Source organism: Neovison vison, chromosome 2, assembly GCF_020171115.1.
Source record: "Neovison vison isolate M4711 chromosome 2, ASM_NN_V1, whole genome shotgun sequence".
Lineage (NCBI taxonomy): Eukaryota > Metazoa > Chordata > Mammalia > Carnivora > Mustelidae > Neogale > Neogale vison.
The window spans coordinates 33,700,625-33,717,090 of NC_058092.1; the positions used below are offsets into that span (position 1 = coordinate 33,700,625).

A 16,466-nucleotide genomic window follows, 5' to 3' on the forward strand; every position below is an offset into this window, starting at 1 on the left:
TTTTATGTATTTATTTGACAGAGAGAAATCACAAGTAGATGGAGAGGCAGGCAGAGAGAGAGAGGGAAGCAGGCTCGCCGAGCAGAGAGCCCGATGCGGGACTCGATCCCAGGACCCTGAGATCATGACCTGAGCCGAAGGCAGCGGCTTAACCCACTGAGCCACCCAGGCGCCCCTTATAACTTTTTTTCAATCGCTGCTGTTTTAAGATCCGCCCTTATGGCTGTAGGGCATCTCATTTGTGGCTCTAAGTGTTGCATGGCGGCTCACTGGCATACAATGCTGATCTCCCTATCAGTTAAGACCTTTTGTATGATATGGATAGTTTTAATTTTTTTTTCTTCATAAAATGTTCATGTAATCTATATTAGGTTAATTCCTCGATAGCTGTTTTTTGTTAATGTGAATGACTTTTTCTATTATATTTTTCTGGTTGATTTCCCTGTTAGCTGAGTCTCTGCATCTGCTCCTAATTGGAGAGGTAACACAGATTTCAAGAAAAATCTGCAACCTCAGACAACAGCTGAGAAGCTAGAGGACAAGACCATCATGTTTTTCAACTCCCCTGTGTTTTTCAATAAATAGTCTCAGAGTTTAGAAGCACACTGATGGCCTGGAATGTCCCCAGGTAAGCAGAAGCTAACCCCAGAGAGTCACTGGACTGGCCTCCACTGGGCTGGGCTATGAGGTGTTCAAAGGCACCTGGGAAATATAATAACATGGGGCTGGAGTGGAGGGAAGATGAAGCTGCAGTGACTCCCTTCCTTCTGAGCCTCCTCCTTGTCATAGTCTTCCTGTATGGAGGGAGGGTTGTTGGACCACAAGTCTGGGGCTGAAGAAAGTCAGTTTAGCTGGGGACCAATACAGCCTTTGCTAGTTGTCCCAGAGCTAGCAAGGCAGCTCCTGAGCAGAATGATGATTCATTCCTACTTAGGCTTAGGAAGACAGTAAAGACTTCAGAGGCTGTTTGAGCCTTGCTAGAAAAAGGGACCCAGGCATGGCTCACAATAAGTAACAAAGGGGCTTCTCTAGTTCAGTCCTGGTGTAATAGAATCCGTTTGTGTTTCTAAATCATGCGAGGGTTTATGTAATGATATAAGCAGAAGAAAATCCCAGTACTAACTGAGCAGACATCCAAATAGCCAGCAAACCTTTACCAAACACCCATATCTGCCCATAGTAGGCCAGGTACTGGTCATGCAGAGATGGACCCAATATATTTCTCATTCTCAAGAAACTTACATGCAAACAAAGAATTTTAGTAAAGTAGTTCGGTAACTACAGATTTGGAGCAAAGCATGTCACAGAGAAAAGCTGGACTAGGGACTATGGAGTTCAGTAACTTTTTGAAAGAAGCTCACTGTACGTGAGCTCGTTATAAATAGGTGCTCCCCAGACAGACACAGGGCAAAGAGCCTTCCAGGCTAAGGAGAAGGAGTAGCAGGAGCTAAAACAAGGAGCCATTAAGGAGCTAGCTGGGTTCAGGCCTGTCCCAGACCTACACACATCCTTGAATATGCTGTGTCCCTGAATGAATGCATGGATAGATGAATCAGTGAAGTACTTAATGGAAAAGAGCATAGGCTTTGGAGTCAGACTGTATTACATGAGGTATCTAGAGTAGTCAAATTCATACAGAAAGTGCAATGGCAGTTTCCAGAGGCTATGGGGGAGCGGGCCATGGGAAGTTGTTTAATGAGTATCAGAAAATTCTGGAAATTGGTTTCACGCAATGTGAATATACTTAACACTACTGAATTATATCCTTAAAAATGATTCTAATGGTAAATTTTATGTTATGTATTTTACCACAATTGCATTTTTTAAGTAAATAAACTATAAAGTCCCCAAGTCCCTTATATCAGGAAAGTGCTCTTCTTGGGACACCTGAGTGGCTCTGAGGTTAAGCAGCAGCCTTCAGCTCAGGTCATGATCCCAGGGTCCTGGAATCGAGTTCCACCTGGGGGTCCTAGCTCCCCAGGAGCCTGCTTTTCCCTCTGCCTGTCATTCCCCTGCATGTACTCACACTCACTCTCTCTCTCTCTCCCTGACTAATAAATAAATAAAATCTTTAAAACACCCCCTCCCAAAAGTAAAGGGTTCTTCTGTCTATATTATCCCACGGATGATAAGGGCCAGAATAAGTTGTCAAATTTGAAACCTCCTCTGTTTTGTGAGACAGACATTGAGAGTTTCCTTTCTAGTCATCTGCTTTAAAAAGGGAGAGGTTGGAAGCCCAGGAGACGAGAGCGAGACGCGGGGACCATGTTCCGACGCAAGCTGACGGCCCTTGACTACCACAACCCGACTGGTTTCAACTGCAAAGATGAAACAGAATTTAGAAACTTTATTGTTTGGCTTGAAGACCAGAAAATCAGACACTACAAGATTGAAGACAGAGGTAATTTAAGAAACATCCGCAGCAGTGACTGGCCCAAGTTCTTTGAAAAGTATCTCAAAGATGTTAACTGTCCTTTCAAGATTCAAGATCGACAAGAAGCAATTGACTGGCTTCTTGGTTTAGCTGTTAGACTTGAATATGGAGATAATGCTGAAAAATACAAGGACTTGGTACCTGATAACACAAAAAATGCCGACAATGCAGCTAAAAATGCAGAGCCATTGATCAATTTGGATGTAAATAATCCTGATTTTAAGGCTGGTGTAATGGCTTTGGCTAATCCTCTTCAGATTCAGCGTTATGATGATTACCTGGTAATGCTTAAGGCAATCCGCATTTTGGTCCAGGAGTGCCTAACACAGGATGCAGTTGCTAAAGCAAATCAAAGGAAAGAGGGCTTGCCTGTTGCTTTAGACAAACATATTCTTGGTTTTGACACAGGAGATGCAGTTCTTAACGAAGCTGCTCAAATTCTGCGATTGCTGCATATAGAAGAGCTCAGAGAGCTACAGACAAGAATTAATGAAGCCATAGTAGCTGTTCAGGCAATTATTGCTGATCCAAAGACAGACCACAGACTGGGAAAAGTTGGAAGATGAACGTTTTAGGATTTCAGCTTCTCACCTACTTAGTACAATTGGGAACCATGTATGCTCTGGCATGTGTTTGGAAATCAAATGTCACATTTTCAAGGGAAGAATCCTAGAAATTTGACTGTTCTCGAGATTTACCATCATTGCTTTTTCTTTAATAAAGTTCAGGAAAGAGGAAAAAAATTAAAAATAAAAATAAATAAAAAATAAAATAAAAAGGGAGAGGTTTTTAGCGATTCACAGAACCTGTACCCCTGAGGATAAAAATATATATGTTTATAAAAAATATTTTTTTTTTTTTTAAGGGAGAGGTTTCTGACTCCTTCCCAAATCTTTTTTAGGAAATGACTGTCCAAGGTGAGGTCCAATCAAGTCCATTACCTCCTGGGTCTGCTGCTGGATTGTGTCCTCTCTCCTGGCGTATGTGGGGTTGGTCCTAGGAACCAGGCTGGATCTTGAGAGGCTGGGCAAGGTGAGTCGTCAGTCAGGGTTTGGGCTTAGGAAGCAAGCGGGCTCAGAAGTAAGGTTCTGGAAGGTGCGGGCGGGGTGGGTGGATGGGCGTCCCCCGGGAGGGTGTACTGGGGGGTGGTTGTCGAAGGGAGGCTGTAATCTGGGACGCTGTTGCCGGGAGACAGTGTGGGACGCGGTTGCCTGGAGACGGCGCTCCGTCCTGCTCCCTGGCCGGCGTCCGGAGGGCAGGGAGAAGGGGAAAGAGCGCACCCAGCACCGCCAAAGCCATGGCCGGACGCCAAAAAGAGAAAGTGATCCCAGACGAAGTCCACCAGAACCAGATCCTGCGGGAATTATACCTCAAAGAGCTTCGAACCCAGAAACTCTACACACAGTACCACGTGAATCCCCTCCGCAAAGGTGAGGGGCGCCCCGGTGTGGAGGTAGAGGACTGGGGTGAGCTTCCCCAGGAAGGAGGGGCCGTTGGGGTGCGGGAGGGATGTGGGGCTGAGCACGGTGGAAGACGCCTTCTCTGACCTCTCCCCCCTCCCTAGACTTCAGGAGGGGGGAGAATAAGGGGAGAGTTTCGCTCCACATCCCACCAAAAACTTTAATGTATTAAAATGCACACACATCGGGGCTCCTGGGTGGCTCAGTGGCTTAAAGCTTCTGCCTTTGGTTCAGGTCATGATCCCAGGGTCCCTGAATCGAGCCCCGCATCGGGTTCTCTGCGGGCCGGGAGCCTGCTTCCTCCTCTCTCTCTGCCTGCCTCTCTGCCTACCTGTGATCTCTGTCTGTCAGATAAATAAATTAAATAATCTGAAAAAAAAATAAAATGCACACACATCACGATTAAATAGTATTTTCGTGGTCAAAAGTTTGAAAGACTTTTTGAAATTTTGCCTTCTAAGTAATTACATCTTGTAGGGTTTTACGTTCTGTTTTGTTGTTGTGTTTTGGTTTGTCGTTAATAAGCCAGTTGTGTTTGTGTTGTAAATAAGCTAGTTTGTTTTTCCAGGCTTTTCATATTGTCTTAAATGTTGGGAAAGTTCAGGGGGTGGGGTGGTACTGGGCTCAGGGCCCACAGTGCCCCTCTGATAAACCTGCCCTGCCCTCACTCCTCACCTGGCACATTCCTTGAGCAGTACCCCTGAATTCCCCTGGGTCTCAGATGGAGTCCCAGACCCATGCCCCCAACCACCACCCAGCTCTCTTCCCCAGGACAAGCTGTGGGTCCCTTAAACTCACCAGCTGGAAAACTGGGGGCATCCTGCCCATGTCCCCCACCTGCCGCTACTCCAGAGTATCTTGTTTGAGGAGAAGGTACTGCAATCGTTTTCTGTCCCAGACTGAAGCCTAGAAGTCATCCTCAGTCTCTCCCTCACTGCACACATCGAAGTGGTCGCAGTCCTGGCTATTCCTTAACATTTCTCTCACCCGACCGACCCTTCCAGTGTTCTGACATCAGTGAAAGACTGTGGTATTTGTGGAGAACTCTCCACCTGCCCTCACTTGCTTCCCCCCTCTAATTACGGCCTGAGTCCACCCCTCTCTCCAGCCTCACCGCCAAGCCTCAGCAGGGCCCTTCTCACTTCTGTCCGCAGTGATCGGATGGGCTCCTAACTACCCTCTTCCTCCAAACTCTCTGTCCCCCACACCACTTTCGGCTGGAGCTATGCTAAAAATGAGTTCGATCCCATCAGTCCCTCTGTAAGACCCTCAGGGGCCCCCAGCTTCTGAACCAAGGTTTAAACCAGTCAGTGCATTAGACCCCCGTGGATCCGGCTTTGCTGCCCACCCAGCCTCCTCGGGACTCCTCTCCCCAGCCACACACTGCTCCTTTAATAAATATTTTAGTGCCTATTCTGCACCAGGCACATGCTCCCTTCTCTCCCACCACGTCTCAATAAGTGGATTTCCTAAATACATCACACCTTTCCCCATCTTGTTACCTTTGTAATCATTGTTTCTTCTTCCAGAACTTCTCTCCCAAATTCTGGGCCCAATTAACTGTAGTCCACTGCAGCTCAGCTATGCAGAGAAAATGTAAGGTCATTTTCTAGATAAAACCTGTATATATTTAAACTTGTATATATTTACGTTCTAGAACATGATGTTGGGGTATACATATACAGTGAAATGATTACAAGAGTCAAGCTAAGTAGCATACCTGTCTCACAAAGTTACCCTGTGTGTTGGGGTTGGGGGGAGAGCACAGAATATGTAATGTCTTCATTTTTTTTTTATTTTCAGCATAACAGTATTCATTGTTTTTTCACCACACCCAGTGCTCCATGCAATCCGTGCCCTCTATAATACTCACCACCTGGTACCCCAACCTCCCACACACACCCCGCCACTTCATACCCCGCAGATTGTTTTTCAGAGTCCATAGTCTCTCATGGTTCACCTCCCCTTCCAATTTCCCCCAACTCCATTTTGCTCAGAACTCACCTGGTTTTCCCCTGGAGCTCCCAGCCAATTTCAGGAAAACCAATCAGCGGTCCAATTCTGTTTAAACTTGGTGCATTTCCATAATTTAAATTACCTTTTCGGGTAACGTTCAGTCTTTCTAGGTCTCCGAGCTCATCTCCCTTGGGTACACGATTAGTGCGATCCATTGGGATAAAGTGAGGGAATACTAGAATTAATACTCATATGTCTGCTAGAATTTTTATTTAGGTTTACTTTTAGATATAAAGTAAGAAATTTTACTGCTCATAGTACATAGAGACATATAAATACACATGTATTAGGTGTGCGCTCCGAAGTTTTTTACTGGTAGGAGTCTGAGGTAAAAAAACAATTTTGGAGACCACTGGTTCCTTCTGGCTTCTGCTCATTTCCTACTACCCTCCACTTAGCTCACTCCACAGAATTACTCTGGTCTTCTCGATGTTTCTCCAACTCACCAAGCTCACTCTTGGATTCCCTCACTTTATGCGGAGCTCTACTCACATGGCACATTTCCTTAGAGACCCGTCACCCTCACCTGACCATCCACACTCTACCCATGTAACGGGCTTTACTGTTCTATAGCTCTCTTATTTTTCCCAGGTATTTATTTGTTTATTGTCTGTCACCGCAAATAAGCAGCTCAGGGAGTACAGGAACTGCCCCTGTTCACAGCCCTGTCTCCTGGGCATCGGTAATTATGAGTTGAATGGATGTCTGTGGATTCTGTACCTCCGCTATCACACAGCCTCCAGGAGATATATCACCGTGGGTCTAACCTGGTTTGGCTACCTGGTGTGTCTGCGCCCCTGTAGACCAGTACTGTTTGAGAGAACATTGAGCAACGATGAAACGTTTCATAGCTCTGCTGCCCTGATTGGGAGCCATTAGCCCCATGTGGCAACGGAGCCCTTGAAATGTGGCTAGTGTGCCTGTGGAATGGATTTCTAAGTGTATTTAATTTTAACCATTCAAATGCAAGTAGCCACATGTGGCTGGTGGCCACTGTCCTGGACAGTGTCACTCTGGACTGTGAAGTCCCTGAGAGCCTCATTCCCTAGTGCCCAACACAATACCTGACATGTGGCAGACACTCGGAAAGATGCTCAGCAGGCGTCTGGCTCGGGTGAGTCGTCAAGAGGGCGGGATGTTAATGTTGTAACGTCAACCTGTGATGCTGTTTTTCTCTAGTTCACACAATCACCAGAAAGCCCATGTCTTGGCATGATAATCTGGAGGAACCTGCAGATGGTAAGTCCTGGGCTTTGTGAACACCACCGATAGAGCCCAGATGGGCAGCTGGCTGGAGAGAACTTTCAGGGTAGTGTTAACTTGGGGCAACATTTTGATCATCTGAAAACTGGACTCACACTCGTGAAGCTCACAGGAGACCAATATATTCAACCATATGGCCAGTTCATTGACTGTCAGGCCAAGAAAAATGCTCCTAATGGTCTTAGCAATGCATTTATACATTCATTGATCAAACATTTCGCTGTGACAAGCAGAGGTTCTGAAGTCATTTTAATGGAGTTCAAATCCATTAATGAGTGGTTCAGCCACTCATTAACAGTGTGGCTTTGGGCAAGTTTTATTGCCCTCCCTGAACCTATCTCTCTGGTTGTTGTGAGGATTCAACAGAATAACCCAGGTACTGAGAGTATAGAACAGTATAGTACATGGTGATCAGGAAATGCTATTACTTTCATCGCTTCTCGGCCTTTTGGCTAAGATCAAGTGTAGGAAATGCTATTACTTTCATTATTACCATGTGACTCTGATTATTATTACCATGTGACTCTGATTATTATTACCATGTCACTCTGATGGGGCAGGGGGTGGGGAGGTAGAGACCTTACACCACAGTGAAGGAGACAGATGAATAAATAGAGAACAAAATTGGGATGGCAACAGCAGAGAAAACAGGTGCCCTAGATAGGTCGTGGAGTTCTGGGAAGTCTTCTTGGAGGAGGTGGTAACAGGCTGAGGTGGAGTAGGTCAGGTAGAGAAGACCAGAAGGACGTTCTGAGTTATATGGAAAGGCGCAGAAATGAGAGACAGCAGCACGGCCCAAGGAAGCGGGTAGCTGGGCATGGCTGTGGTCTCCAAGTGGGCGGGACCACACTCAGGAATGACGGGAGAGGTATTTGATGGAAAGCCCAATCCTTCCTGGCAAGCTCGCCTCCCTCCCCCTTTAGAGTAGAATTTGATGGAGCGAAGAGTTAAAGTTTCTCTAGGAGGACAGGGTAGGAAGGTGGGGTGGGCAGGAGGAGGGAGGATCTCAGAGCATAGCGGAGACAGCCAAGCGGATCGACTCCTAGAGCTCGTCAGAGGAAGTGGGACGTTATCTGTGGTGAAGAGACCAGCCCAGCTAGAGGAAGGGAGAGCAGCTGGGGCCGGGCAGTGGCAGAGAGAGGAACAGGCAGCGAGGGACCTGAAAGTGAGCCAGGAGTGTACTGCAAACTGTTTATATCACAGATAAGCTCAGCCCGGGGCCAGGTCTTCATGCTCAGTCGTCTTGCTGAGGTAGATAGTGGCCTCCCCATCTTCCAGATGAGCAGAGTGAGGCCCAGAGAAGTTAAACCCCCCGTCAAGCTGGTAGCGGAGGGGCCAGGACTGTCTTGACTACGAAGCACAGGTTCTTCCCATTGTCAAACTGCCTCTCAAATTGAGACTTGATAGGGTGGAAATTAAAAATGAAATCTTTGTAAGCCCGCAAGCTGTCGAGTTACAGATCGGCGTGGGGTTGGCAGCCAATCCTATAGCCGTACGGAGGATTTGGTCTGTTTACAACCCTCCTCCTCACTCTGCCATAGCCACATTGGCCCAGCTGGCTCGTGCCTCAGGGCCTTTGTTCTTGCTGCCTGTACTGTGCTTTTCCCCTGCCTCTGTCTCAGGGCTGGATCCTGCTTGGCATCCAGACCCTGGTCTCCACCTCTGCACGCCCTTTGCTACCTCCTGCTTCACAGCTGGCATCACCCTCAGATTTGTTTGTCCCCTTGGGCATTGTATACCCTGTCGCCCCACCAAGACCACACACTTCAGGAGAGCAGGGACCATGTTCATCACACTGCGCTCTGCCTCTGGGGTCCAGAAGAGTGCCTGGTACAAGTTTGTGCTCAACAAATATTTGTGGAAAGATGAGCTTTGCAAGGCCTTGACAGGGCCCCCAAGTCTGGGCACTGTGTCTCTAAGGAAGCCTGTGGCTTGAGTAAAGGGCATAGGAACTCTCGGCCCCAAAGCCTGCCTCCTCCATAACTCATGCCTACTTTCCCAGCCAGGTTTCTAAATCTTATCCACCATGCTGCCCTCGGGCCAAGGAAGAAATACACAGAGACACAGACCGAAAGCCAAGAAATCGGATGGGACTCAGAGCCCTTGGTAAGTGTGGCTTCTTCACCTAGAAAGCAAGAGGCAACAGAGGCCATTGGTTAAGAGAACAGTAGATGAGGCCAGACTGCCTGGGTCTGAACTCTGGCTGCCACTTACTAGCTGTGTGACCTTGGGTAAGTCACAAAGCTCTTCTGTGACTCCATGTCCTCAGTGTAATATGGAGATAGAGAGATACTACAGAATGCGCTAGTTAATTTGTAAGGTGCTTAGAGCAGTGCCTGACACATAGCAGACATCATCTAGGCGTGGACCAGACAAAGCTTGCTGGTAACTGCCTGGGTCTACTCTGCCAGCTCCTAGCAGGGTGGTCGGCAGATCACGTGACCCCACAGAGTTCCATTCCTTTATCTATAAAATGGGAACGCTGGTAACATGCCCCTTGTTGGATCAGAAAGGCCCGGGAGCTGCCAGGAGCCTGGGAAATGGGATCATCAACGTGTTATCACCCTGCAATGAGATAGGGCTTCTGGTACGAGGACAGTTTGAACTTCCTGCCACATCTGTCTTTTAACTTGCCCACGTCTTTGATCACATAGACCATCTTAGTTTTTAAGTTAAATGCGCCAGCCTTTTCCGTCACTGTTTCTGGGATTTGTGCCTTGTTTAGGAAAGCCTTCAATATTCAGAGTAGTCAGGTGACTAGCTTTCCTTCTAGATTTCTCTCCAAGTTGTTGTGTTCTTTTTAACACTTGGCTTTTAGTCCATCTCTGTATTTGGTGCCTGATGTGAAGCTGGAGATGCTCTTCCTCAGCTATGGCAGAAAGTCCTGCGGTCCCTCAAAGACACCGGGATCTCGTACACACCGTCTCCTTAGCGGATGCCTCCCGCAGCCTGCCTCCTGACCCCAAACCTATACTCCTCCAGGAGGTCCTCCTCGTCCTTCAGGACTGCTAAGGAGTCACCTCTTTATAAAGCCCCAGTAAGGGATGTGCACCCCACACTCCCCACCAGGCAGATTTGGGCACCTTCCCCTCCTGCTACTGGGGCACCGCATGCCTCCAGCTTCCGCACCAGTCTGCTCAATTCTGTGTATCAGTGTAACATGGTGGCTCTAAAGCCAGACAGCGGGAGTTCAAATCCCGGCTCCACCACTTTCTAGCTGTGGGAACTGAACCTCTCAACTCCCAGTTACCCATCTTAAAATGGGAATAATAATACTGGCCCTTGAAGGTGTATTGTGGGGATTAACAGAGACCCTGTGTCTAAACTGCTTAGGGCAATGCCGGGTTGTCGTCCTCCACTGAGCGTGCACTCTTCCCAAGATCGCCACATCCTGTGGTTCTTACCTTTCTATTCTGGGGCCTCGCCTTCTCTCCAATTTATACAGCTCCAGTCTGGGGTGTGTGGGTCTGCTGCAGGGCTGCTGCAGGGAAATGGGAATAAATAGCTCGGGAAGAACGAGAGAAGGGAGGGAGGAAGGATGGAAGGAAGGTGAGAGAGGGTGGAAGGAGGGAAGGAAGGGGAGAAGAGGAAGGAAGGGAGGGAGGGAGGGAAGGAGGGAGGGAGGGAAGGATTGATTGAGTAAAAAGCTCCTTTACAACAGCTCCTCTTCAGATGTGGGGCTCACCCTGAAGAGAGGACACTGGGAGACAGGAAGTGGGTCCAGCAGGAGCACCCCACCTTCCCAGGGGGACTGAGTCCCAAAAGAGCAGTGCTCAAACAGACAGAGGAGGAGGATGGGTGGGGGACTGACTTAAGAGTGAATGGGGGGCGGCTGGAGGATTGTGAAGGGAAAGACAAATTATCTGAGTTAGATATTCAACCAACTTTAAAAATTACTACAAAACACAAATAATTTAATTCGCTGTTCTTCATTTTCTTAAAGAGGAAAGGCTGGGCCCCATGGGTACAGACTGGGCGTGTGGAAATGCATCTTTGACCTGCATGTCTCAGGGGAGGGCCAGTGGGGGTGCCCCGGCTAGCCCTGCCCCGCTCCAGCCTTTCCAGGCCTGGCCGATAAGTGACTGTGTGCGCCAGCCGTCAGCCATCGCTGTGAGCTGTGTTGGGTCTACAAACACGCCACGCCTGTTCATCACAAACATAGGGACTGGCTGTCGCATGGCGCTGGTGGCAGAGTAAGAAAGTACAGGCCCCAAAGTTAGATCCATGTGTCATGCAACCATAAAAAGGAATTAAGCCAGAGATTCAGAGTGATGTGTGGGGGCCGAAGAGGCTTGATCAGCCCGAATTTAACTTAGGGCTCCCTGCTCCCTAGCAGAACTCACCCTGTACAAACAGACAACCCCAGTTGTGGGGTTGCTACCCCGGTTGCTACCGGGGAAGCCACACTCAAACACCTCTCAGCTTCTGCTCTCCTAGTAACATTTGATGGAAATGTATCCTTTCATTGCCTGAGTTCGTCTTAGAGCTTCTATCAGATTTATGTGTCTGAGTGCTCGCCCTTAGTCCTCGGTGTAACCACATCAACGACACCCATTCTTTCAGTGACAAATGTGTCCTGAACCTCTAGTGTGTGCTGGACACTGTTCTAGGTGTTGGGGATAAGCAGTGACTGAAACAGGTATAGCAGCCACCCTCCTGGGGCTCACGTTCCAGGGGACCAAGAGTCCAGAAGTGTGGCCTCCAACGCAGGTGTGGGAAGGGTAGTGCAGCAACTCGGCCTAGGTTATAACTGTTTTGATGTAAATGCTGTCATTTCCATTCCCAAACAAGGTTGCGCCAGGAGACCTGGAGACGGCACACTGGAGCCCAGGTCCTTGCAGGGACGTGGTCCCTTCCCCACAGAGGCTTCCTTTTGATGCCTGCGTTCTCTTATCTAGGTCAACCCGGAACGTGATGACCGCAGGCTGAACCACTTCAGGGTCTACAACGATATCACGCTGTACAAAGCTAAAATGTGGAGCTTGGGAGAAGATGATCGCCACAAGTAGTCTTCCAGCGGTGACGGCGGCCCTGTCTTCCACACCCAACGTGTGTGCGGCTCGGATGAATAAAGATTACTTTCAAGCCTCAGTCTGGCTTTTCCTGAGTCTCACATTTCTCCTTTCTGCTCACGTTCACTGCTTCAAATCCTTGATCTTATAAACCAGTGGCAGAATTCCAGGTTAAGATGCACACGATATTCCCTCTGAATATTCTGAATAACTCTGAATTCCCTCTGAATATTCCCACAATATTCCCTCCTCAGACACCAGTAAAGGACAATGAAGAGACAAAAATGTATGAATGCGAGACTGGGAGAGGAACATCAGCATCCAAGAAGACTGAAGACATATTTCAGAGATGGAAAGCTGATGGAAGAAGGTGAGGAAACCACACATAGGACACGCTGAGTGGAACACCTTGGAGCACAGAGCCCTGGAGAGAGGTGCAGGACTTGGAGAGAAGGGGGTGTGAAGCACGGAACCAAAAATGGACACTGACATGAAGAGCATCTCCCCACACAGCAGCCTGGCATGGAGCATCTCCCACACTGGAGGCCTACTCTTGGAGAAGTGGGGAAAGCCCAGGGCTCAGGGACAGTGCATGAAACACAGGGTAGGAGTGAGGTGTGAGGCTACAAACAATGAAAATCTGTGAAAGGGAGCTTGACCCCATAGGCCACACATATATTGCATTTTTACCTTGGGATTGAAGCCGAAAGGTTCTTCTCCAGAGAAATGAAATGGCTCTAAAGAAATCCCCCCCATGTACTACCATTTGAAGGTCCTGAGGAGAAAGGGGCAGAGAACTCCAGGCTGCTGAGCACACGGAGATGTGGGGTGGGGGGGGCACCCCAGAGCGCACAGAAGCCCCATGCCCACTCCCACTTTGCTCCATGTAGCTCTCGCCTTTGGCTGTTCTGACATATGCCTGAAAGGGTGAAGCTATAGATTGCTGAGATCACTCCTGCTTTTGGAACCTGACAACATTGAATGGAAGTCTGCAAATCTGAGTGGACTTGCCCTGGGAGACCTTTTCATAAAATATGGTGAGGACTAATCATTAATGACTACTCGGGCATCTAGAAATGTGCCCTTTTGCTATAAGGGACCTGTGCTATCATAGATTTATGATAGACCTGTCTCTGGTTCCTGACACAAAGCTCTAAATCCCATGTCATTTCCTGAGAGGTGATGGGGGCACCTTTTATTCTAATGAGGCAACCCTTAGCAGCCTCTAGGTAGCTTCAGAATGGGGGCCCACTCACCAGAAAGACCAAACCTTGGTTAGAAACTTGGAATTTTAGCCCCACTCCATCTCTAGGGAGGGAAGAGGGACAGAAGATGGACCATCACCAATGGCCGGTGACTTAATCAATCATGCTGACATAGTGAAACCACCATGAAAACCCCTAAACTCAGGGTTGGAGAGCTTTAAGGCTGGTGAACACGTCAAGGGCTGGGTGGGAAAGTGTCATGCCCAAAAAGGGCATGGAAATACCGAGCACCCTCCCTACCTCCATACCTTTAGAACATTTTTTCAAAATATTAAGATCCCCTTGTCTGATTTTTGGCAAGCAGCTCATTTTTCTGGTCCCGCACTACTGTGCAAAGTGAAGACAGCCTGTGTATACAGTAATAGCTTCCTCTCTCTCTCTTCTTATGTTGAGGAAGTGAATGTGCTATATTTCAAAGAACAGACCTGCAGGAGCAGGGACAGCTTTCAGAGCCAACAACTCGGTGATGAGAAAGAACCATGGATCTGATCTACTTTATAATTTACACAGGATCAGAGTTAGACTCACATCTCTGCCTATTGACTGTCTGCCTTTTACACTCTCCTTGAAATACAATCTCCAAGATGAAGAAGGGATTTTTAAAAGTTCATCAAAGTACTAAAACTCCACAAAACAGATAATCATGTCAAAAAAATGGGCAGAAAACATGAACAGACACTTCTCCAATGAAGGCATACAAATGGCTAACAGACAAATGAAAAAATGTTCATCATCACTAGCCATCAGGGAGATTCAAATCAAAACCACATTGAGATACCACCTTACACCAGTTAGAATGGCCAAAATTAACAAGACAGTAAATAATGTGTATTGGAGAGGATGTGGAGAAAGAGGAACCCTCTTAACACTGTTGGTGGGAATGCAAGTTGGTAGAGCCACTTTGGAAAACAGTGTGGAGATTCCTTAAGAAATTAAAAATAGAGCTTCCCTATGACCCTGCAATTCCACTACTGGGTATTTACCCCAAAGATACAGTTGTAGTGAAAAGAAGGGCCACCTGTACCCCAATGTTCATAGCAGCAATGGCCACAGTCGCCAAACTGTGCAAAGAACCAAGACGCCCTTCAACAGATGAATGGATGAGGAAGATGTGGTCCATATATACTATGGAGTATTATGCCTCCATCAGAACGGATGAATACCCAATTTTTGTATCAACATGGACGGGACTGGAAAAGATTCTGTTGAGTGAAACAAGTCAAGCAGAGAGAATTAACTATCATATGGTTTTCCTTATTTGTGGAGCATAAGGAATAACATGGAGGATATGGGGAGGTGGAGAGGAGGAGGAGTTGGGGGGAATCGGAGGGGAAGACGAACCATGAGAGACTGTGGACTCTGAAAAACAATCCCAGGGTTTTGGAGGGGCAGGGGATGGGAGGTTGGGTGAGCCTCGTGGTGGGTATTATGGAGGGCACGGATTACATGGAACACTGGGTGTGGTGCCTAACAATGAATTCTGGAACACTGAAAAGAAATTAAAAACAAAACTATTGTTATATGCAAAGAAAACAGTAAAACTAGTTATTTGGTGGACTAGAATTTAAAACATTAAACACATTGAGAATCAAGTGTTTTGTTTATAAAAAACAAAACAAAACAAGTGTTTGCCTGTTTTAATGTATACAGGACACGGAGCAAGTTTCCTCTCCATGCTTTGGTAAACTGTCTTCCTCCTAAGTTTGGAGTTGGTTCTACCACGTCATCAGCCTCAATGCCCAGGACTGTAATGGAACACTATGGGAGGCTGATACAGCCTGCACCCCGGTGACACTTCGCAGGCTGACACGGTAGAGGTGACATGATGACTTCTATGAAGTATATCTCTGAAGTTAAGGACAGTGATTCTATTTGTTATCAAAGAAAAAAAAAAGGAAAAAAGGTAGGTACACAGTTTTCAAAAGTACTAGCAGTAATGACTTACTTTTGGCCTTACCAGTATGAACTGTTAACATGTATTCTCCTTTCTTAAAACTCTCAATATGTTCCACACATAATCCAAAGTCTTGAACCAATTCTGAGGCTCCTTATTTGAATCACTATGCATTACCCCGGGCACTAATAGTGTAGATTATCAAAAACAAGTCAGGGTAAAACATTTTGGTCTTCTGAACACATGACCTGTTTGCTCAGAATGTTGTTAACTGAAATGCGTTTTCGAACACTAAGTTCATTGTTTTTGTACCAGAAAGAATCCTATGGAACCAGAAATGTCCTTTTTTATATACCAATGATGCTACAAAAAGGGAAACAATGTGAAAATACATTATTTTTTCTGCTTAAAAATACACAGTTCTCAAAAAAAAATATATATATATATACAGTTCTCAGGTATTTCCAGCTGCCTTAATGTATGCTTTCTAAACTGGAATGGAGAAAAGGAAGACAGGTAAACTTCCTACCCTCTCAACACAGAGTAAAACCCAACATGCAATGTGGCTTTCCTACCCATGTCCGACCTATGTCTCACCTCCAGCCAGCATCTGAGTACCTCTCAAGTATGTACCACAAAGGCTCAGACATTATGGAAAGCCCCCCAGCAAAATAATTCCAAGCAGGTATAAACCCTTACCATATGGCAGGCAATGTTCTAAGCATTTTACATATATTAACTCATTTAAAGCTGACAGAAACTATATTTGGTAGATATTCTTCTCATGTCTATACAGAAATGACATAGTACAGAGAAATTAACATGCCCAGGGTCAAACAGCAGGTAAGCAGTAGAAACAGGTGTTAAACCCAGCAGTCCGTGCTCTTGACTTCCATACAGCTCGACATGAAAAAGGGGGATCATAATGAACAGGGAGGGGCTGGGGGAAACCCAAGGAAACAGAATGAGAGGAACAGAGGAAAACTCTTAAAAAAACAAAATCAAAATTCACATTCTGAGATAAGAGAATAAAGAACTGGGAGATAAAATGGAAAATGAAAGCTAAAATAAATATTCACTAAATGATTAGGAAAAAAAATCAAAGAAATCTTTTCTCTAAAG

The 16,466-nt window shown here is 46.7% G+C and overlaps 2 protein-coding genes and 1 pseudogene across 2 annotated transcripts; all 3 read left to right on the forward strand.

Moving 5' to 3' along the window:
• Positions 1-547: 547 nt before the first annotated feature.
• FAM183A (family with sequence similarity 183 member A) lies at positions 548-12,264 on the forward strand. Its single transcript, XM_044236393.1, has 5 exons — positions 548-628; positions 3,336-3,864; positions 7,090-7,149; positions 9,176-9,279; positions 12,072-12,264. The coding sequence occupies exons 2-5, from the start codon at positions 3,549-3,551 to the stop codon at positions 12,180-12,182; spliced, it is 591 nt and encodes a 196-aa protein (XP_044092328.1). The 5' UTR covers positions 548-628; positions 3,336-3,548; the 3' UTR covers positions 12,183-12,264.
• Positions 2,242-3,086, forward strand: LOC122898683 (RNA transcription, translation and transport factor protein-like). Its single transcript, XM_044236392.1, has one exon. It carries the CDS (start codon positions 2,266-2,268, stop codon positions 2,998-3,000), a length of 735 nt encoding a protein of 244 aa, XP_044092327.1. The 5' UTR covers positions 2,242-2,265; the 3' UTR covers positions 3,001-3,086.
• Positions 7,606-7,679, forward strand: LOC122901390 (annotated as a pseudogene).
• Positions 12,265-16,466: the final 4,202 nt, after the last annotated feature.

Coding starts and splice junctions, on each gene's coding strand:
- LOC122898683 (XM_044236392.1), top strand. CDS start 2,266: ATGTTCCGACGCAAGCTGACGGCCCTTGACTACCACAACCCGACTGGT.
- FAM183A (XM_044236393.1), top strand. CDS start 3,549: ATGGGCGTCCCCCGGGAGGGTGTACTGGGGGGTGGTTGTCGAAGGGAG. Junction 3,865..7,089: donor CGTGAATCCCCTCCGCAAAG/GTGAGGGGCGCC, acceptor GTTTTTCTCTAG/TTCACACAATCACCAGAAAG. Junction 7,150..9,175: donor TCTGGAGGAACCTGCAGATG/GTAAGTCCTGGG, acceptor CTACTTTCCCAG/CCAGGTTTCTAAATCTTATC.